At 40.0% G+C, this 22,271-nt stretch overlaps 2 protein-coding genes across 2 annotated transcripts; both read left to right on the top strand.

The window, feature by feature from the left end:
• The first annotated feature begins 127 nt into the window (after positions 1-127).
• Positions 128-12,020, top strand: cry1b (cryptochrome circadian regulator 1b). The gene is made up of 13 exons (XM_017690177.2): positions 128-918; positions 4,105-4,213; positions 4,793-4,935; positions 6,292-6,476; positions 6,563-6,651; positions 7,423-7,563; positions 7,735-8,046; positions 8,547-8,698; positions 8,817-9,019; positions 9,689-9,781; positions 10,209-10,310; positions 10,731-10,790; positions 10,968-12,020. Exons 1-13 carry the CDS (start codon positions 761-763, stop codon positions 11,051-11,053), a joined length of 1,833 nt encoding a protein of 610 aa, XP_017545666.2. The 5' UTR covers positions 128-760; the 3' UTR covers positions 11,054-12,020.
• Positions 12,021-15,512: 3,492 nt separating this feature from the next.
• On the top strand, positions 15,513-22,240 carry zgc:153031 (uncharacterized protein LOC557552 homolog). Its single transcript, XM_017690193.2, has 6 exons — positions 15,513-15,833; positions 16,165-16,214; positions 17,797-17,902; positions 18,346-18,472; positions 18,809-18,924; positions 21,454-22,240. The coding sequence occupies exons 1-6, from the start codon at positions 15,727-15,729 to the stop codon at positions 21,530-21,532; spliced, it is 585 nt and encodes a 194-aa protein (XP_017545682.1). The 5' UTR covers positions 15,513-15,726; the 3' UTR covers positions 21,533-22,240.
• The last annotated feature ends 31 nt before the right edge of the window (positions 22,241-22,271 follow it).

Below are 22,271 nucleotides of genomic sequence, written 5' to 3'. Positions count from 1 at the left end.
ACATCCACACCATGAAAACGTGACCGCGCGTTACGTATACTGACCAATCTGACCAATCAGCTTGGGCGAGTCGGTGGTGTGGGCGGAGCTAGTGACGAGCTAAATTAACGCTGACATTCACAAAAGGGCAACCGAGAGCGACCAGGACGGAACACGGACTGTTAGAGTCGGAGCCCAGCCTGACGAACCGAGTCAAAACACCGCGTTCGGGTCGAAATTTCGACGGTCTCTGTTTGTTTTCCTTACCCATGCTGCCATTTTCAGCGCTGTCTGGTTAAGGTGTTTCGTTAGCTAGCTGAGTTTAACGCTAGCTGGCGAAGCAACCGTTTCTGTTTTGAAGAAGGAGGCCAGGAGGCTCCTTTCGGCTGCTTCTGGTATTTCTCCTCGCAGTTGCTTTTGTTTTTATTCTGCTCGGAGCAGCGTGGACTTGGTTGTATATTACAGTTTCAAAGAAGAAACTCCTGAACCAGCCCGCCCGGCTTTGGTCGGTTTTGGTCTGTTTAAGCTGTTGAAGTATCTACCGTATGTGAGCCGTGTCTGCGAAGTTGCTCTGGATGATTCAGCTCACAGACGCGCCGACAGCAGCTGCCAGCGTCAGCAACGTCAACATGGGAAAAGTTTTTCTGGAGCAAGGTTAAATCAAACTGTCGAAGCGAGCGCACTTCTGTTGACTGCTTAAAACTCGGAATCTGAAGCGACGCTTGCCGGTGATTCGTTTTTACCGACCGTTATTGATATTACCGCCAGCCAACGGGGAGTAATGGTGGTTAACACGGTGCACTGGTTCAGGAAGGGCTTGCGGCTGCACGATAACCCCTCACTCCGTGACTCCATAGCGGGGGCGGACACTCTGCGCTGTGTGTACATACTGGACCCCTGGTTTGCAGGCTCGTCAAACGTTGGGATCAATAGATGGAGGTAAGTAAGTTGGCACTGGCGACTTCGACCTCGGGGCGCAGCACGTGTTCTACAAGTGCTTTGCCGAAGCAGAGAGGAGACGACACGCGCGAGGCCTGTCAGAGATAGGAGTGATAAAGCGTGTAACGAAATAAGACAAAACTCCCACCGAAAATCGAGAGAAGCGTGTAGTTACAGAGTAGTAACACGTGTATGAACAGGTTTCAGAGTAGTAGCAGTATCTGAGCTGCCTCTAGCTGACTAACTACCTTTAGTAACTGTGTCATATTAGTAGACGTAATGTCTTGGAAATGACAATTTAACCGATTTGGAGACTTTTCTATAGGTTAACAGGTTTCATTTTCACTGTTGAGCCTTTAGTCTAGCCAGAGGTTTACTATGAATTTGGACTTCCACCGATATTGCAAAATTTCTGCATAATTATATATTTGAGATGGAAATTAAAGTAGTTATGAATTGTTTGATGTGAAATGTCCCATTCTAGAGAAACTCCAGAAGTCCAGAACTGTTCACCGTGGTGGTGATGGGAACCAGACGTCTGAAAAGGTTTCACTGATCTAAAAGCTCCCTTACAGAAAGTTATTGCGTGAACTAGTTACAGATGCACTGCCTTAGGCCTGAGACATTGTTTTATTGGGTGTTTTGAAGTTGTTCATGGTGGAGCAGGACATTCTGAGGCAGTATGGTTCCCCAGAAACATGTTCTTTCAGATATTCCACTATTTTATCATCATCATCAACATGTATAAGATGCATATTTATAACTCAGAAGACACAGCGGTTTGCTGGTGGTTTTGGATAGTAAATAAAATGCCTATATTTGTGTTGCAAACATGCCAACCCCCGGTTCTAATCACCAGTCACTGAGTTTCATGACAATTAATGATTTTACACCAAATCACTTTGACTTTGTTTACATCTCAATGATCGAATTATGCAGGAATTCCCCATTGAAATGTTGAACCATTTGCATATGCATTTGAACCAAAACATAACTAATGCCTGGATTATAACATATATTCAATTCACTTGTGGTAAAGTTACATTATATAAGTACACCTAAATGTACTGGTACAAGCCCAGGTCAGATTTGTTACAGTTGCAGACATATGTCCTTGTTTAAGAATAGTTCCTGTCTGTAGTAATTGGAGTCTGGCTGCATGATGGGAGATCCTCGTGGAAGGCCTGGCCACTTACTCCCATAGCTTGGTGATGATGTAACGTAAAGTGGCCCTGCGTCTCCTGCCCTGGTGCAGGGCAGATGGAACTGGGTCAGTGTGTCAGCAGAGGCTGTTACCGCATTCCCCCGTCAGACCTGACCTACTTTTCCTTCTCCTTTGAACAGTGCTGCTGCCGCTCCTCTTTTGGTAGCCACTGTTACAAGGCAGCTGTGCTCATAAGCACCGCTCCCTCAAAAGCTCTGTGGGGAGCGTACACACTGTACAGAGTGTCCTCTGAATTGCTGGGAGTTGTCTTTTAGCACTACATTAGCACTGCCTTCAATGTGTGCTACTGAAAAGTGCTGTACAGTTCTCCTCACAAGATATGTTGGATACCTTGAACTAATGTGTGAAATAGTGCTACTGGCTTTCAAGCTTCTTGAATGTGTGGGTGTAACTGATTTGTAATTTGAACAGCCCTTCTGGAAATCTGACATACATCTTTCTGTGTAGGCTAATGAATCATCTTTGACTTGTACATGTTACAAAATCTGACCCAGATTACTCTCCATTTCTCTTTTTCTCTCACTGACCCTGCTGGTTTTGTTGAAAATCCTTTCTTTTCATATTAACAAGTGGGCTATTTTTGTATTGCTTTTTAGGTTAGACATTCGTACAAATATCTGTCTTGGGCATAATATGTACTTGTACACCTGAGAATGGAAGGAAGGCCATAATAGTGTTTCATACCCAGTGAGTCATAGTAAGTATGCTGTATGCCACTGTCTCTTGGCCTGGCCAGCCCAGAGTGGATCAGACGTCTGTGGAAAAGCTGCAGACAGACTGGACTGGATTCTGCACTGCTGACCCAGTCTCGCTGTGGTGTGTCTGACAGGGCAGAAGAGGTACAGCTGCAGCTCAGACAGGATTTAGTCTTTATGAGTCTAATTGTGCCTAATATCTGAGTTCAGCTAGAAGAAAATCATTCCAGGCTTTTCCCAACAATGAAGGTCATGCAGTCACTGATACCAGAATATTTTGTGTGATTCAGTGTGATTGATTCACAGTGATTCAATGAATTACATTTGCAGTCCTGAACGTTAAAGAATAAAAAAAAAGAATAAAAAGTAAATAATGTTTTTTTTAAAGTAAAGAAGGCACCTGTAAAGTAAATAACGTCTGGTTTCATATCTTTTAAAGCTTAGTTTTTATTCATGTTTTTTGGTGGTTTGTCAGAACAACATAATTAATGATCACCTTGCTTTGGATAATATTAATTTCTCAGATAAAGGGAGACTGGGACTCTGAAGGCCCTTGGATATGTAGTATTTGCTAGCTATGGCGTTCATTCTGTTAATGCCTTAAACTGCCGGCTTACTATTCGGTTAATAATCTGAAGACTTATTATTCAGCGGCTGTTATAATTTACTTAGTAGTAGTTATAAAGGATTTATGTAGTTGGGAGAGTAGTAAGTTCAAGTGTGGGTCCACATACAGGCCTTTGCAGCATAGGGTGTTAAAAATGTTCTAACCAATCCTTTAAACCCCCTATACATCTTCTTGTGCATAAAGACTCACTTTTATATGTTTAATGTCTTTTTATTATTTTAACTTTTGTTTGAATTATATTACTGTGAATAACTTTTAACGTTTGTCTTAGAAAAGAGCAATATAAATAAAGTTTATTTACTTACCTTGATTTGAAAGACATTTTATTTTGGTTGTGATAGAGACTTACTGCACTATATAGTATTTAATGTTGCTCTATATTGTGTTAATTAACATACAAAGTCAAACACTTGTTTGCTCAAGGGCTGGTGTAGCGCTGTTCTGCAGCCTTTCCACACATGAAGCACATGATAAGAATTTTTTTTTTTAGTTAGCACATGGACATTTCTTTAATTTTATCAAACTTTTAATGAGGCAAAAACAGTATCGTTATCTATAACAATGTCTACGACTGTGGCCATATCTTATACCTTCTCTAGGTGCTAATTTTGACGGTCTGCTTCTTTTCTGTGTTTTAGGTTTTTACTGCAGTGTCTGGAGGACCTGGATGCCAGCCTTCGCAAGCTCAACTCACGCCTGTTTGTTATCCGAGGCCAGCCCACTGATGTCTTTCCCAGGCTATTTAAGGTGATTGACAGCTGTTCACCTAACCACTTGCATTATTTTTATCAGTCGCGTTTTGCGAAGGTGACAGTGTTTTAAACTGATTTCTGTGAATAAACAGGTAGTTTTTGACATGACATTGGTTTTAATGAGGCATGACAAACAAGACGTTTGTTCACATTAGATACTTAACATACTTAACATGATCTTACAGCTGCACTGTCAGAGAGGTCACCATTAGAAAGCCATTGTTGAGAAGGAAGAGAGTAGACAATGCTGTCAGCATAAGGCATCATAGCTGTAAAATTTGATGAGATGATATTAGCAGGAAGACTCTGTGTAGATACATGCTGGTATAAATTCAAGCCACTCCACTAGTATAAATTAGTACAGCACTGCTTTATCAGGTGCCTGTGTTAGATCAGTCACTGATGCTTTGATCGCCTCACTGCCTTGGCTACGTTTGTGCTCTGCATAAATATCCTGTTCATGATATTCCAGCAAGACTGTCTCAAGCGGTTTGGTTAGTAGGAGCTGCAAGTCCTTAGTAAAGAGGTGTGGGCGGCTTCGTATTTGACTCACACTTTCTCCTCTGTGCCGCAGGAGTGGAAGATCACCCGTCTGTCATACGAGTATGACTCTGAACCATTTGGGAAGGAGCGGGATGCTGCCATTAAAAAGCTGGCCAGTGAAGCAGGGGTGGAGGTCACTGTCAGAATCTCCCACACACTCTACGATCTGGACAAGTAAGTGTGTGGATGCACACATGCAGTGCCATATGGCTCGACTGACTCACTGATTTGTCAGTAGCTGAGCACAGCGTATGATCATGATGCAGAATGTGGCACACCAATATAGAACAGTATCTAATTCACCACACTTTTGCATTAGTATTGATATAATACTATATTAAAGAATGATTCTGCAAAAACTTGAATTTATAGTTTTCTACTTAGCTCATATGCAGTTGGTCAGCTCAGATATGTTTAGTGATTAGTGATAAATTTAGCTTCTTTAGTTTAGTGCTGGAACCACAAGGCTAACATTGATAACAAACCCTAAAAGTCAATATACACCCAAATCATTTCCATAAATTCATCCCTGCTCATCCAGATCTTCATTAAGGTCATGCAGACTTGTCAGCGTGGTTTGTTAGTGTAGTGGGTAACACCTCTGCCTTCTACGCTGTAGACCGGGGTTCAATTCCCCGCCTGGGTAAGCACCCTACACTATACCAATAAGAGTCCTTGGGCAAGACTCCTAACACCACCTTCACCTACCTGTGTAAAAATGATCAAAGTGTAAGTCGCTCTGGATAAGAGCATCAGGCAAATGATATAAATGTAAATGTTTCACAGACAGTCCAGCTTACTGTGAACTATAAAAATGAACAAAATTTAAGCAAAATGCAGAACACTGCGGTCCACCACTTTAGACAACAGTGAGTCGCAGAATCCAGCTTCCCTTTAACATGCACACAGGTCTCAGAGGCACATGGACGCTAAGATTAGATTTGCAGTTTCTGTTGTTTCTTTTTTTTATGCATATATATTCACTTAAAAAAAATCAAGATGAAGTGTTCTTTATAAAAAGAAACTACAGAAGGTACTTTGTAGTGTCCACATGACCTGCATGCATGCAGTGAACAGTTGGCACAGCACTAGTTGTCGAAAGTGGCTGCCCACAGAATTCACATACACGGCAAAGTTTTGTTTTTTTCTAGTTCACAGTAAGTTATACTATGTCCTAAAACACATCAACATGTCAGCACCTCAATGAAGACCTGAATGGGATATGAGTGGGTTGAGAGAGGTTTTGAGAATGTGTTTATGAAAAGGATATGGGTGTCTTTTGACATCTAGTGTTTTTTAGCAATGTTAGCCTCATAGCTCCAGCGCTAAATTGATGAAGCAAAATTTAGACACTGAACATCTCTTTGCTGATGGTCTACATCTGGGGTAACTGGAGACATATGCAATGTGTGTCATTTGTGGCCACACCACATCTTGGCTACAAAATAGTGTTGAATCCAACATTATTGCATTGTGTACTGTGATATACACTATTTTATTTTGTCTCTGTCTTTCTCTCTGTGTCAATAGGATCATTGAACTGAATGGAGGGCAGTCCCCGCTCACCTATAAGAGGTTTCAAACTCTGATTAGCAAAATGGATGCTGTGGAAATGCCAGCAGAAACTATTACTGCAGAGATCATGGGCAGGTGTGCTACACCTATTAGTGACGACCATGACGAGAAGTTTGGTGTGCCCTCACTGGAGGAGCTTGGTAAAACTGCTGCTACTTCATTCTTATAAATAAAAGCATGCACAAATTGTATGTAGTTTGATTGCTTAATCTGTGTTGTGTTGTAGGCTTTGAGACAGAGGGCCTATCATCTGCTGTGTGGCCAGGAGGAGAAACTGAGGCTCTGACTCGTCTGGAGAGACACTTGGAGAGAAAGGTGAGCAGGATCTTAGACTTGTATAACAGTAGATTTTAGGGACATTCTGAGACATTACAGCACACACACACACCTTCTAAGCCGCTTCTCCTTCTGGGTCACTGGGGTGCTGGAGCCTATCCCAGCTGTCATCAGGCAGAAGGCAGGATACACCCTGGACAGGTTGCCAGTCCATCACAGGGCAAGACATTACATCATAGAAATAATTTAAGTTTAGTGCAAATCAAAGAGAATGGGAATTGGAGTGAATTGAAATTGCTGATGGATATGATTTACATACTTGGATAATGAATTGTATTTGCTCTTGCAATAATGACAATCAGGCAGTTGACGAGATATGAGGTCAAGTATAAATTGTTCTTTACCTAAGCAAGGCCTGTATTTTCTTGACTTCAGAAATTCTACCAGTGTTTCTGTCTTGATTCTTGTGACAGAAAGGTACAACAGCACATTCTTCAGTGTAGCTTTAACAAATGATTAAAGTAGTTTTCTTTTTAACTGCTAATCGGTACAGCTCCAAGCAGAGCAAGACATTGTGATATTTTTTCTGAACATTAGGGTACAGAGAGTTCTAAAGCAAGACGAACTGTGAAAAGGCAGAAGGAGATGAGGAGGAAGAGAGAGTGCTACAGAAGACTATAACACTAAAGATTTTAATGCAAAACATCCACCTAATTATCTTGCTTCATTTTTATAATTTGTTATATGCATGTTATCTTTGCATGTAGCTACTTTATTTTTTCCTAATATGATTTTGATGTCTTTGTTCAGGCATGGGTGGCTAACTTTGAGCGTCCCAGGATGAATGCAAATTCCTTACTGGCCAGTCCCACAGGCCTAAGCCCTTATCTTCGCTTTGGCTGCCTCTCCTGTAGACTCTTCTACTTCAAACTCACAGACCTCTACAGAAAGGTAAGCTGAAGACAGAACTCGTAAGGCGAATTACTCATGTGAAAGACCTTCAAAAAATCCGGCCATAGAAGTGATGGGCTTCCATCAAAATATGACTAATCTTGCCAAAGGACCATCAGTGTTAGTTCAGCAGATGACTTCTGTGCATCTCTATTTCTCTGTCAATATCAGGTGAAGAAGAATAGCATTCCTCCCCTGTCCCTCTATGGCCAGCTACTGTGGCGAGAGTTTTTCTACACGGCTGCTACCAACAACCCGCGCTTTGACAAAATGGAGGGCAACCCAATCTGCGTCCAGATCCCCTGGGACCGGAACCCGGAGGCATTGGCCAAATGGGCAGAGGGCAGGACGGGCTTCCCCTGGATTGATGCCATCATGACCCAGTTGAGGCAGGAGGGCTGGATCCACCACCTGGCCCGACATGCCATTGCCTGCTTTCTCACCAGAGGAGACCTGTGGATCAGTTGGGAGGAGGGCATGAAGGTAGAGAAAGCTGAATGACTTACTGATCACTACTTTGGGTTTGAGTGATTTACTTATCATTAAGATCCTTCGTACTGGAATTTCAAAGTATTACCATGGTTATAATATTTGCCACCTGGGTGACTACAGTGAGTACAGCAAAACACAGAGACCACCCTTCCTCAATTTCCAGTTGTCCATTAAGAACAAATTATTCATTTTTCAGGAGATATTTCTAAGAAATATTAGGTAAAAGACACTAAGGATCATGAGAAACAGAAAATGTAGCCAACTTTTCAAGACTGATCTTTGGAGATGTGGAAAAATTCAGTGCAGGTTTCTTATGGTTTCTAAAAAACTATAAGTAAGCTTCCTGAAAAGAATGAAAGCTATAAAAAAGGCAAAAGGTTGACACACTAAATGCTGAAGCGTCTAATAGTTGCTGAAGCTTCTGTGTAATTTTCTGTTAAATGTGTTTCCATTTTTTTATGTGTTATTTTTTTTGGGTGCCTTGTTTCCAGGTGTTTGAGGAGCTGTTGCTGGATGCAGATTGGAGTGTGAATGCAGGGAGCTGGATGTGGCTTTCCTGCAGTTCATTTTTCCAGCAGTTCTTCCACTGCTACTGCCCAGTGGGTTTTGGACGTCGCACTGACCCTAATGGAGATTATATACGGTACCACTTAACTGGTGTTTTACTTCAGATCAGTTATATTTAACACGAAGTACTTTTCTCTAGCTGACCATTTAAAGCAAGACATTAATATTCATATTTAACCTTTGTTTGTTTACAGTCGATATTTGCCCATACTGAGAGGTTTTCCTGCCAAATACATTTATGATCCCTGGAATGCACCAGAGGGTGTTCAGAAGCTTGCTAAGTGCATCATAGGGGTGCACTACCCCAAGCCCATGGTCAACCATGCTGAGGCCAGCAGAATAAACATTGAGCGCATGAAACAGATCTATCAGCAGCTGTCCTGCTACAGGGGCCTTGGTAAGCATCAGGCACATAGATGTAGAAGACCTGTTTAGTCATATTGCATTTAATGTTTTAACAATTAATGTTTTGACCACTGCATGTGTGCATTAGAGTTCAACTCACTTGCTCAAAGATACTGCAACTAAGGGTGGGTGATATGGCAAAAATATCATATCACGATACTCTGAGACATTTTCACAGTACATGATACTTATCGTGATATTTGGACACACACACAAAGCACTAGTAGTGCCAGCATTTGAAAACAGACATCAGAAACTGAGTATAATAAATTTTTATTCAACAATTTGCATGCTGCACTGCACTAAATTTAGTTGAAAAGGACTAATTACACTCTTTTTTAATGAAATGAGTGATGTTTAAGTACAGTATATAGCCACAATTTACTCAGAAATGCATACTGTTCATTATGATAATAAATTTATTACAATAACAAAGTATTGTCATGTTGCCTGCCTCTAGCTGGCACATGTATAGCATATTTGCCCAAGTATAAGGAAATATGTACATACACAAAAAACTTAGTGTTTTTGGTCAGAGCCATAGTAACTGATTATCTCTAGGAAATAACTTTGGTTTTCATCTTTATGAATGTACATAAAAACACAAAAATTCACAGGATCTCTTAAGAAAAAGCTAATTTCTAACCCTCCTGTATCTCAGGGCTTCTGGCCACTGTGCCGTCCAACTCTGGTGGTAATGGTGATGGTGCAGGAGCAGGCCCTGGAGACAGCACACAGGAGAGCAATGCTGCAGGTACTTTCACTGCTCATTCACTGACTAATGCTGGCAATTTACCCGTTATAACTGAGCTCCACTGAGGAAGCGGCTGATGACTCAGGGAGCTGAATGATGTCACCCAGAAGAGTTATAAAATAAGAGACTACTAGAACATTCAGTTACAGTGAAACAAGTTTGAGTTCAGATTGTGATTGACCTATGATCGGCAAGGTTCATTATGAGTACCTTCTTCTTTCACCCTCAAAAATTAAATCTGAAAGCACCACAGCTGCTCAGACAGACTTGCTGCACTTGGCTCCTCTTTCCATATCCTGTAGTCATGAAGCATGAATGGCATGTAGTGTGAATGGCAGACATATTGCTGCCTTTCTAAAAGGAGCTTCTTTTTGCTATTTGAATTGCTTAGAAACCTTACTGATTAAGTGTTTTTTCTGTCTACCAGTGCACTTAACCCCAGCCAACCCTCGAGAAGATTTGTCAGCAAGCACCTTCTCTTGTTCCCATAGTGACCAACAGCCTGGCATCAGTGTCCAGCCCCAGACCAGTGAGTATTGAGTCTGCTCTGTACAGATGCAGAGTATGATAAGAGACAGATTTATAGGATGGTCATTTTGCAAAGCTGAGTTCTTGTTGAACTGCATTCCACAGCAAAAGGGAAATTATTGTAGTGACAAGGGAATTGCAGTAGATGTCATATCAAGACTTCATGTTTTACATTTTTTTTCCATTGAAAACAATGTTTATATATTATTAATGTTGTGTGAACATAGGAACATAAAGGTCTGAAATGACTTTAATGGGAGTTAAAAAAATTGTGGGTCTCTTTTTTTCGTCTATGCCATTTTTGGAAACAGTGTTGATGAATTCCCCAGATTTCCAGAAGCTGGTCAAATAGCCTCTTGGAGACAAGGACTGGAGCCTGTGTTCTTCTGTTTGAATGAATGGTCTTTCTCTCCTCTTTAAGGTTTCTCAGGAGCAGGCAGAGTTGGATCTCACAGAGAAGATTCAAAACAGACACTGCGAGGTGAGCCAAGCACTCCATATCACTCATACCAAACAAGATGGAATATTAGTAACACATACCGATTACTAAATTAATGAATCTTGTTTTGCATATTTGAAATGGAACTGTGATGTTAGAATTACCTCAGGTAATAAAACTACCTTTATTCATTTATTTCTTTGTTCAAAAAATTCCCAGGACGAGGCACATTCCATATGAAGCGACACAGTGAGGAGCCAGCATCAAGCAATGGGTGCAAGATTCAGAGACAGAACAGCAACTAGCCACACTTACAAGGATGTTTCTTTGGCAGGACATATACGTCTCTCCTCAGGCCAGCAATGGGACATGTTCCAAATGATAGGTGTTCCCTAAAACTACCTTTTAGATGTTAGTTACCTGTTGACAGCACTTCCACTTTGAGGTCTCTCCTCTATGCTAGGCCATTTTGCCGTTTCCCATATAGTGCTTATGTAGGTTCATGCTTTGAACCCAGTTCATAAGCTGTGCAGTGGGGCATACTATATGTATTTACTGCTCTGTAAGTATGTACAGCGTTTAATTTGTGTCTGTTTTAAATGTTTGTGTGCTGTTCACCCACTCATGTGAGCATTCATGCTCTCCAGACATGTATATTTGTCTTGTTTTTGCATATGCAAATCAGTGTGTCTTGCATACAGTCTTCTTTCATGTTGGTGTATCCACCCCCATTTTTGAGATACTGTTTTGCAGTGAGCGCAGTAAATATAGCACAATAAAAAAAGCAAACCGTGCCAAGTCAGCTATGTAACATTCATATCACATTTTGTTACAATGCCATAATGTAGAAACAGCTAAATGAATTTCAGGCAATTTGATGTGCTCACATTGAATTTTTCAAACTGAATACTGAAATTTTGACCAGCGTTTCATGCACTGATTTAAGGTCAGATCTGGTCAAGTGAATAAAAGTGACCCCACTCCTTATTTTTGTATAAAGCAGAGATGATTATTATATCAAAGAAGTGCATGGCTTAAGAGTCCATTTTAGTCTGATTTTGTACAACTACAGGGACAATACAGCCTGCTATGTATATATGCATGTATTGTAAGTACTTAAGTCAGCATACCTCTGTATATATAACTTTTTTCTTGCTTAGTTACAGACTTACTGTTATTTTTTTACATGAAAAGCGATACCAGTTTGTTTTTGAATTATTGGTATGTGCTCTTTATAAATCTCCATTAAATCATAAACAATATACATGTTGATTAGCGACTTTGGTGCTCTTTATTTAACACTGTGATCTAAATGTTCAAACCAACCGTACTTTCTTAAAACCCACTCACGCAGTTTTCACCAAGATTCTGATATTTACTAATGCTTTTTCATATGGGATTTGTTCTGGGTAAGAAACAGAATCTACACGCACTCAAGAGCACAAAGGTGTGAACTGTGGCTTAAGAACACATCATGAATCTGACAGACTTTTTCTTAGGATCTTTCTCAAGAATAAATTTAAGAAAAAACTTAGGAAGATATTGGTGAAGGAGTCTGTTTTAAATAATAGACACTAGGAGTTAACCAGAACTTCATAAACTGGTGTCACCTTTGAACAAACTAGAATGGCTTCAGAGATTAGATACAACTTTCTCCTGATATTGGTTATAAATCAGAAACTGCCACCTAAGAACCTTTTGTGATTCCAGGTAACTGTGAGGAGCAGTCTTTACTTACAGAGTGTTCACTAGAGAGCAAACCTTCTGTAAAGTTGTGCATGAGACATCACAAATGTGATGTTTATACTCTGCAAAAGTATCCCAGCATCAAATTGTCCAACATTACTTCTGAAATTAAGGGTATTACTATGGAATTTGTCACCCCTTTGATAACAGTCTCTACTCCTTTGGGAAAGCATTACATTAGATACAGGAACATTGCTGTAGCTGATTCTGTTCAGCTTTGGTGAGGTCAGGCGCAGATATAGGTGATGAAGTCATGGTGCCCAAATTCCTTTCAAAGGTGTTATTCAGAGGTGTGTCTTTATTCCATGCAACTGCTTTCAGTAGCGTTTTTTGGGGGTGTCTTCATACTTCTGAACATAGTGTTTTTACAAATTAGACTTTCACACAAACGAAGCATGGATGGTATTTCACAAAGCAGAATCACATATCCAGATAAAACAGGCCAAGAGTCACGTCTGTCCAATAGTAAGTAGAGTAGAGTTCAAGGACATTCTGATTGGACATCTCTCAACTTTTGGCATAAGTCATACACAGAGTGTGGCAGAATAATTGGAAAAAGTAGTGATGGCTGAATACTGAATATACTGTACTAAATGTATCCAGCAATGTATTCCATTACAATACATAACAAGTAACATTCATTTAGAGTCATAATACATTTAGAATACATTTACAGTACACACAGATAAGGTACATGGAGAGAACTGCTTTCATTTGTATTTAATTCACTGTCTGCGATGGACTGGCGGCCTGTCCAGGGTGTATCTCGCCTTCCGCCCGATGACCACTGGGATAGGCTCTAGCACCCCCCTGCGACCCTGAGGGAGAAGCGGCTTAGAAGATGGATGGATGGATGGATGTTCCTCGCTGTTACTGGTTGGCAGGGTTTTTTTTGTGCAATTCTTCTAAGAATATGTTCTATGAAAAATTCAATTATTCATATTAACTATGAATATATCATTTTCAACATTATTTTGTCCACCACTGCTCCCATAATCCCACTGCCTAAGTGAACAGTTCACCATATCCCATTAATTAGATCTTGCAAAGTTGACTATCAAACGTGATTTTCCGTCAATGATAGGTCTGTAACTTGCCACAGAACACAAGAACGAATGATAATTATGTAACTTGCAGCAAAAGTCCAGTACAATGTCCACTACTCAGTTCAGTCATCCCTCATAAAAGTTTCTAATGCTCAGATTAATAATTGGCTCATCATATTGATTTATCAGTCTATACAGGCTTTAGAAAGAACCTCAGTGCTTGTAAAGAAGCTATTTTTAAGTTCTTCTTAAGAGTCAGTTTTTACATGATATGTGCTGATTTCAAAATACACTCTCAGGAAGAAAGGTATGAAACTGTCACTGGGATGGAACCATCAAGGGTACATCTCAGTACCTTTAGTCAGGGAACAGTTGTATTGACTCCACACACCCCGTATTGTCTCCAGGCTTTTTATTTTATTGTAATTCACAATTGAAACTTAAAACCACTGTTGTACCTTTGAGGAAACATTTTCATTGTTTGCACCCTGACAAAAAAAATCTACCTGCACGGAACCTTTATTTCTAACAGTGCAGTTATTTAACAAGCAGAGATGTTTCTTTGAAAGATTATATATATATATATATATATATATATATATATATATATATATATATATATGGCCTGGAGGTTAGGGAACTGGCCCTGTGACCGGAAGTCCATGACTGAGGTGTCCTTGAGCAAGCATGACACCTAACCCCCAACCGCTCCCCGGGCGCTGTGGATTGGGCTGCCCACTGCTCCAGGCACGTGTGCTCACTGCCCGCTAGTGTGTGTGTGCTCACTAGAGTGTATGTGATGTTTCACTTCATGGATGGGGTAAATGCGGAGGTGAAATTTCTCCGTTGTGGGACTAATAAGGATCACTTAATCTTTTTATATATATATACAGTTTGCACAGATATCCTGCTTTCTAAATACTGTTTAAATACCTTCTAAATACCCCCTGTTGATGAGCAGCTGTGGGACTGTCTGTTTGTTACTTTTGCTCTACTCGTTTTAAAGTGCCTATATTATGGAAAACTACATTTTAATATATATATATATATATATATATATATATATATATATATATATAATGATATATTATACAAACATTATTTAAATTTAAAAATGTACCACTCACTCCACAGCCCATGCAGTCTATACATGGAAACTAACCAGCAAAAACACCCCATTTTGAATTCATTGCTTTTATAATATCATAAACTATGCATTTGCATACACTGCATCTTAACTTTGAAGCTGCAAGAGTCTTTGTTAGTAGAATTAGAACAGAGGGTCAGTAACATATAGTCTTAAAGACACAGCCTGTTTAATTCTAAGGGATAAAGAGAGGTTGGAAATGGTCATGTAAAATGAAATATGACTGGCCCCAACACCAGGAGATTGCAAATTTAATCCCCAGTCATGCCACAGCCACCTGTGGCTGGGAATCCAAGAGGGCAGAATTGGTCTTACTCTCTCTAAGCCCAGTGCAAGTCTGTTAGCTGACATTACAGAATTGGTGTTTAGGATTCTCCTCTTCAATGATGGCGCATTAGTAGCAGCTCAAAATGATATGGTTACTGTCTTAACATGTCTAGAGATGCACTATGTGCTAGTCTTCACCCTCCCAGCTTGGTACACTCCTGCTGAAAAAGGACCATTGGAAACCATTAGCATTCAAACTTAAATGATTTTGCTTTCTAACTGGAATTGGCTTAATGGTTTTGAACAGAGACCACTAGTTTTTTGTTGTTCACCTTTAGATCCCATTAGGAAACTATCAAATGCATTTAGAACCAGCCACTGGTCACCTGTTAAAGCAGTAGGATGATTTATACTGTGTAATCAATCCATTATAAAGCCAAAACACATTACAAAACCACCAGGAACCAACAGAAACACTTAATGGTTTCTATGGGATTTTTCAGCAGAGATGGTGTGATGGGTGGAGACTGAACGATGGAGGGGGAAAAAAAGAATCATGGCTGTTTTTGATACATGAACCGACACAAAGGCTGGAAAAAATATCCATGAAAAAAATGAGATGTGGACCCTTTAATCCTAATTCAAAGCAGCAGATCAATAAGCTCAACGTCCACGCGCCTCCACCTACCAGCCGCCGTGTGTGAGGGCACTCCCCCCCTTCAGGAGCCCCTCAGAGGAGCTCGCGTGAGGAGCGTGGAGGAGCAGCGGGATCATGAGCAGCCTGGCAGATGGAGCTCAGCTGAAGCCGATCCGCCTCATCGCGGCTGCGTGTAATAACCTGGGCATAGGGAAGGACGGACGGCTTCCGTGGAACATTCCGTAAGAGAACAGACCGATTTTATCAGCTCGTCTCTTTTTGCCCCAGAATACCCCACGCTGTGCCCGGGCTGACGTGGCTGTGCGGTACATCGCTGTTTACGTGACCTCCCCTGGTGGTCTTTGCCCAGCTCAACATCCTACGGAGTTTGTTTAAGCCTTATTAATAAATGCACAGCATTTCGCAATAATTGTGATTTTGCAACATTGCCTGCTTTACGTATTGCTAGTCACTTGAATTCCACTGGACGAAACAATAGGCGGCTAGTTTGTGTGGAATTGTGTAATGCATGTGAAAATAGTATCACAGTTAAGTTCTCTCCACAATCAACAGGTCAGAGTTTCAGTTCTTCTTGGACACCGTTACAGCTGTGAGCCAACCAGGTAAGCAGTCCATCCTCACATCTGTCTGCTCTCAGCTGGGTTTAGTTACACTGCAGGTGTAGAATCAGACGCACACGAGTGCTGAAAAGACTTTCTCTGAATCTCCACATTGGCACCTTTGCCTTCTACACTATAGACTGGGGTTCAATCCCCCGCCTGGGTAAGCACCCTACACTATACCAATAAGAGTCCTTGGGCAAGACTCCTAACACTACCTTGTACAATCAAACTGTAAGTCGCTCTGGATAAGAGTGTCAGCCAGATGTCTTAATAAATGTCTTTAATCACCGTTTCTCATGCACATTACGCAGTGCAGTAACAGACACAGGGAGGTGGCCTCTGCCATAGACTGCTGTCACCTTTGAACGATCTTTATACTTTTACAGCTTCAGTGATCAGATATCGTTTTCTGCTGCCATTGGTTACAGTCAGATGTGTGTAGTAACTATGACATTCACATACATTAGTGGAAAAAGATGGTTCTTCACGGGTTCTTTAGTAAAGGCCAAGAATTTTCTATGTGGAAGCTTTTAATGCTTAAATGGTTCTTTGTGTGGTGAAGTGGTTCTTCAGACTGATGGAGATTATGGTGTATATGGTTCTATACAGAACCTTTTTGAAAATGGTTCTATGTAGCACCAATAAGTATTCTTCTATTACAAGCTCGACACTGTAACAATAGCAGAACACTTCTGCATGTTGAATAGAACCGCGTACAACACATTCACCATCAATCAGAAGAGCCATTTTACCACGCAAAGAACCACTTAAGCATGAAATGGTTTGATACAGAGCGCATGGCTCTATATAGAACCGTGAACCACATAGATTAGTTACACCTCTAAGCTTGATCTTTTTTAGGTTAGGAGTGCATGAAAAAGAAGTGAATAGATCGTAACAAACGTCAGTCCTATATTGACAGATGCTAGAAAAGCCACTGCAGTTCAATAAGTCACTCAGTGCTACTTTTGTGCTTTCAGTTAATCTGTTTCTTTTAAAAAATGATTTGCCTCTGTTAAAATAATATGAATGGACTAATAGAGATCGTCTAAAATTACTTGGAAAAATGATTGTTCCATTAACCTCCATTACAAGATAAGAACATTTTTTCTCCTGTAAAGTTACTGTTTTGGATATAAGAGGTATTGTTCTGACAGAGATGACTTATTATTATTATTATTAATATTTCAAAACCCAAATATGTAGTGTAATGTAAATATTTAGGTGAGTGGGGTGGCTGCATTGAGGGAGCATCAACAAAAGCAAATAAAGGAGCAAATCAAACTGTCATTTATTAATTGAAATGAAAATTAATGCCTTTTTATTTATGTAGTTGTTTATGTAGTTGATCCTCTTCACTGATTACACCTCTATACTTCAATTATATATATATATCACAATATATATATATAGACATTTACAAGGTCGAATTATTCACTTGAGTGTTCTCTTCCTTTGTGGGACATGACACAAATGCACACAGCCTCAGAAAACAAAGTTTATTACTGCTGTAATTTTAAGGGCTTTAATAAATGCCCACATGCATCAAATATAAGTGCATGTCCTGTCTTGTTTGACTTAGGAAAAAAGAACCTGCTGATCTGGGGCAGATGTACCTGGTTCTCTTGCCCAGAGGGTGTTTTGCCCCTGCCCAATACCCTCCATGTGATTCTGAGCAAAAAGCTGAGGTACGCAAATCCTTTAGATCCAGGTAATAAAAGAAGAACAATGTGTGGCTGTAGATGCAGATAAACAATGATGGCATTGCTCTGATGTGCATTGGTACGATTAATTAGTTATGGAGTCAGCACATTCCTTAACACAAGATACATTACTGTACGATGTTAGGAATCAGGTTTTTAGTCATTTAACACCAATATAACTGCAGATAAATGGGTAAAATAATTGTAATATGCTTTTTGTGCAACTTTAGTTAATAAATAGGAAGCTAGGAAATGATGCAAAAAAAATCTGGAGTCCAGAATGATCAGCAGGGCTGTTTATGACTCTGAAATGACTGAGAAAGCTGTATAGAATCAATAGTGAAGTTATAATAAATGAATATCTGCAGAATGCACATAAGTGCTTGATAAATTCAAACTACATATTTCCAATTCTGCATTCTGATCAGGTCTGTCCCAAAACTCGCCCACTACCTGTGTGAGGATTTTGATGGAATGATCCGCTTGGCCTCCCTGCCCCCTCTCAATGACCTGATAGAGATCGTCTGGGTCATAGGGGGAACTAACGTCTACAGGGTGAGATTTTCAAGTCATCTTTCAAGCTTTACTTTTGTTGAGTAAATCAGCTATGAATTTGTACCCATAAAGTCCTGAAAGATAACAGCCCTTTTCTTGAGGAGCTTTGGGACAACATGCCATATTGTGTCTTGTGTCAGTAGTAAGCAGAACAAAAACCTTCTGAAAATGAGCTCGAGCTAGTACATTTCCATTTGGTTTTCTGAAAGGGCACAAGTGCTGCTAAACATTTGTTTGCCATCTGCGCGCTGGTGTACAATGACCTCCTGATAGACGCAGCATTTCCACACTGGAAACAAAACGCATGGTTCATCAAAGCACTTCATTTTTTAACAGGAAGCTATGGAGCATCCGTGGTGTGATCTTATCTACCTGACTGACATCATGGCTGACTTTGACTGTGATGTTTTCTTTCCAAATTTTGACAAGAATGTTTACAGGAAACAAAGCGGGTAGGATTTCTGTCTTTGCTTGAATAAACAAAATTACTCCATAATTAAAGTCATTTAGAGAGGTTTGATGTGAAATGCACCATTCTAGAGAACTGTTCTTAGTGGTGGTGAAAGGAACCAGATGTCTAAAGCTTTTAATGCCTCTAAAAGCTCCCTCACAGGAAGCTAGAGCTACGAATAGAGAAGGCACCAGTCTTAGAATCAATATAAGGATGATGTCAGCAGTTTTCTACACCTTTAATATGTGGTGGTAGTATGAGAATGAAAAGAGACTGTATAGAAGGAGGGCGAAGTCTGAGAACCTGGGCTGGAGTTGTGGATGGCTTCTACTTTAAGACAGGAGGCCAAACTTCTATTGATATGGAAGTAAAACTTAGAGGTAGGACTGAGGAACTGGGAGAAGATGGGGTGGTGGTGGGGTGCGGGTTAGGGATGGAAATTTATAGGATGCTAGACTGGAAAGAGGAGGAGTTTCAGGCATGGTCCATCTCCCCAACTCTAGTCATTTCATAATTCCAGAAAATGCTGAATTGCATAGCCCATAACAAATCTAGCCTTTTCAACTGATAAAAAACCTGCTCATGTTGTCATTCTGTTGGCTGTGTATTTACTCCTGTAAGATGTTTGCGTAGTGGCCTACTTTTAGGTCCTTCATATATTGCTTGTACTGTGTAAACTGTATATATTGAACATTGTAAATTATATGTACATTGTATGTGTCTAGACTAGAGAGATGCCAGCGGCTGGAACCAGATTCCTTATGTGTGTCAACATATTCGGCCAGTAAATTCTAATATTATAATATTAGATGATATATTAGATAATATAATAACATTTTAAAGCCTAGTAGCTTTTAAAGGAAAATATTGCATTGGTATCAGCTGATTTTTCAGCATTTTCAGCTTTAGCATTTGAAATGAAAAAGTGGCATTGTGTCATCTCTAGTTGCAAATACCATTTCAAGTCTGAGACACTGTTTTATGAGTTTTCAGAGGTTTTTTTTTTGTTTTTTGTTTTTTTTATTCCATTCATGGTTAAGAGATATATACAGAGCACTAAAAGTAAAACAGTACCTGAAGAAAACATTTTTCTGTGTAGGTTCCTAGTCATTTTTAGATAGTAAATAAAATAGCTACACCGCAAAAAAATGGCTTGTCCGATCAAAAAATTACTTCATGTGGTGCGTAAACTAACTAGTTTTATTCAACCTAAATACTCTGAAAAATGATTATTAGACTTCCATGGTCACAGGTGTATAAAACCAAGTACCTAGGCTTGCAGACTTGCATTGTCCTGCTGGAAAAACCAGTCCTCAGAGTTGGGGAACATTGGCAGAGCAGAAGGAAGCAAGTTTTCTTCCAGGATAACCTTGTACATGGCTTGGTTCATGTGCCCTTCACAAAGACGAATCTGCCCGATTCCAGCCTTGCTGAAGCATCCCCAGATCATCACCGATCCTCCACCAAATTTCACAGTAGGTACAAGACACTGTGGCTTGTACGCCTCTCCAGGTCTCCGTCTAACCATTAGACGACCAGGTCTTGGGCAAAGCTGAATATTGGACTCATCAGAGAAGTGGACCTTACTCCAGTCCTCTATGGTCCAATCCTTCTGGTCTTTTGCAAACTTCAGCCTGGCTCTTCTTTGATTCTTATTGATGAAGGGCTTTTTTCTAGCTTTACGTGACTTGAGCCCTGCCTCTAGGAGCCTGTTTCGAAATGTTCTTGCTGTGCACTCCACCCCAGCTGCCATTTGCCATTCTTTTTGTAGGTCACTTGATGTCATCCTACAGTTTCCGACTGACATTCTAATAAGCTGACGGTCATCCTGGTCAGTGGAGAGTCGATTTCGCCCTCTGCCGGTCTGTAGCTTTGTTGGCCCCAATGTCTGCTACTTGACCTTGTTGTAATGAACTGCCATTATAGAAATTTTAAGGATGGAAGCAACATGACACTCACTGTATCCCTCTGCCAGTAAAGCCCCTCTTTTCCTCACTTAAAACTTTTCTTTTCAACTCTCTTGGCATGGTGAATAGTTTTTTTTTTAATTCAAATTACTTTTGAGCTATTTCTAGCACTTTTTTTGCCATCTAGCTTGTCCTATTGCAAGAGGATAGTGATGACCACAGCAGTGTTTTTTGAACTTATCCTCCTTAAATTAGATTTGGTTCAGATGATCACATAATCAAAACCACATGAAGTAGAATGAGGTTTACTTGCATTTGAATGAAATGGCTGTCATACATGTAGAGATGCTGATCTTACAAAACTTTGCAGTGGTCTCATTGTTTTCCAGAGCGCGCTCTATATATATATATATATATATATATATATATATATATATATATATATATATATATATATATATTTAATTTTGCAGAAATGTTGACGTTTTAGATGTTGAGTGGCTTTTTAATTGAGCATCTGCACCACATGTCCTACAGTGGCATAATAATGTTGTTATATAAACAAGACATTCAAAATAGCTCAGCCCTTTCTGAACTCAGTCTTTATTTTCACTTCTACACAGGTTCCCTGGTGTCCCAGATGAGATTCAAGAGGAAAATGGCATAAAATTTCAGTTTCAAGTCTTTAAAAAGGAATGCTGACGAAGAAGCAATAAGCAGATAGTGGGACTATTTGTGGCTTTGTGCCCACTGAGTTAATGACTCAGGGAAGTTATGTATCTACTTTTTAAAAACATTTTTAGTAATCATAACTAATTTTGTACTTTTTACAAAATTCTGAGTCATACTTTGTGATTTCATACTATCAAAAGCCCAGAAACCAGAATAGTTTCTAATAAACTGCATATTTATTACATAAATAGTATGTAGTACACAACTACTTTACAGATTTCTTACAACTGCAACATTGTTATACTGTAATTCATGTAAAGATTCTAATGTCACTGTACCAAGGCCATGTTTGAAGACGTCTTGTCTTGACTTCTGATTCTGTGCCGAGTCTCCGAAGTAGATGTATTGCATAACAAATCACATTCCACATGACTGGATACAGCAGATGGGCAAACAGGAACGGGTGCCAGTGACTAGCGTGTCATCTCTCGCAAAGAAACATACAACAGTTCGTAACCACTCACCAGATCCACTGTTACTCATCCCACCATGTCACCATGGTTACACAACAAAGATAAAGCAGACCAGCAGAGGGACAAGAGACAGTGGGACTCCTGCGTTTCTGGACCCCGAACACATAAATTGTATTAACATACCATCTGCTAGTAGATCTATGCCATGCCTCTCTACACCACCCTGAAGACATTAATGAATATAAAATAAAAATGTTATTGTTTAGTTTCTGCACAGGCTACTAATCAATTACCTT

Source organism: Pygocentrus nattereri, chromosome 7 (assembly GCF_015220715.1).
Source record: "Pygocentrus nattereri isolate fPygNat1 chromosome 7, fPygNat1.pri, whole genome shotgun sequence".
In the NCBI taxonomy this organism is placed as follows: Eukaryota; Metazoa; Chordata; class Actinopteri; order Characiformes; family Serrasalmidae; genus Pygocentrus; species Pygocentrus nattereri.
This window is presented reverse-complemented; position numbering and strand designations above follow the sequence as displayed.

What these genes read in the sequence shown, in the direction of transcription:
- zgc:153031 (XM_017690193.2), top strand. Translation starts at nt 15,727, where the DNA reads ATGAGCAGCCTGGCAGATGGAGCTCAGCTGAAGCCGATCCGCCTCATC. An exon ending in TACAGCTGTGAGCCAACCAG is followed by an intron (nt 16,215 to 17,796) that starts GTAAGCAGTCCA and finishes TGTTTGACTTAG; the next exon opens with GAAAAAAGAACCTGCTGATC. An exon ending in GGGGAACTAACGTCTACAGG is followed by an intron (nt 18,473 to 18,808) that starts GTGAGATTTTCA and finishes ATTTTTTAACAG; the next exon opens with GAAGCTATGGAGCATCCGTG.
- cry1b (XM_017690177.2), top strand. Translation starts at nt 761, where the DNA reads ATGGTGGTTAACACGGTGCACTGGTTCAGGAAGGGCTTGCGGCTGCAC. An exon ending in GTTGGGATCAATAGATGGAG is followed by an intron (nt 919 to 4,104) that starts GTAAGTAAGTTG and finishes TCTGTGTTTTAG; the next exon opens with GTTTTTACTGCAGTGTCTGG. An exon ending in TCACAGACCTCTACAGAAAG is followed by an intron (nt 7,564 to 7,734) that starts GTAAGCTGAAGA and finishes TGTCAATATCAG; the next exon opens with GTGAAGAAGAATAGCATTCC.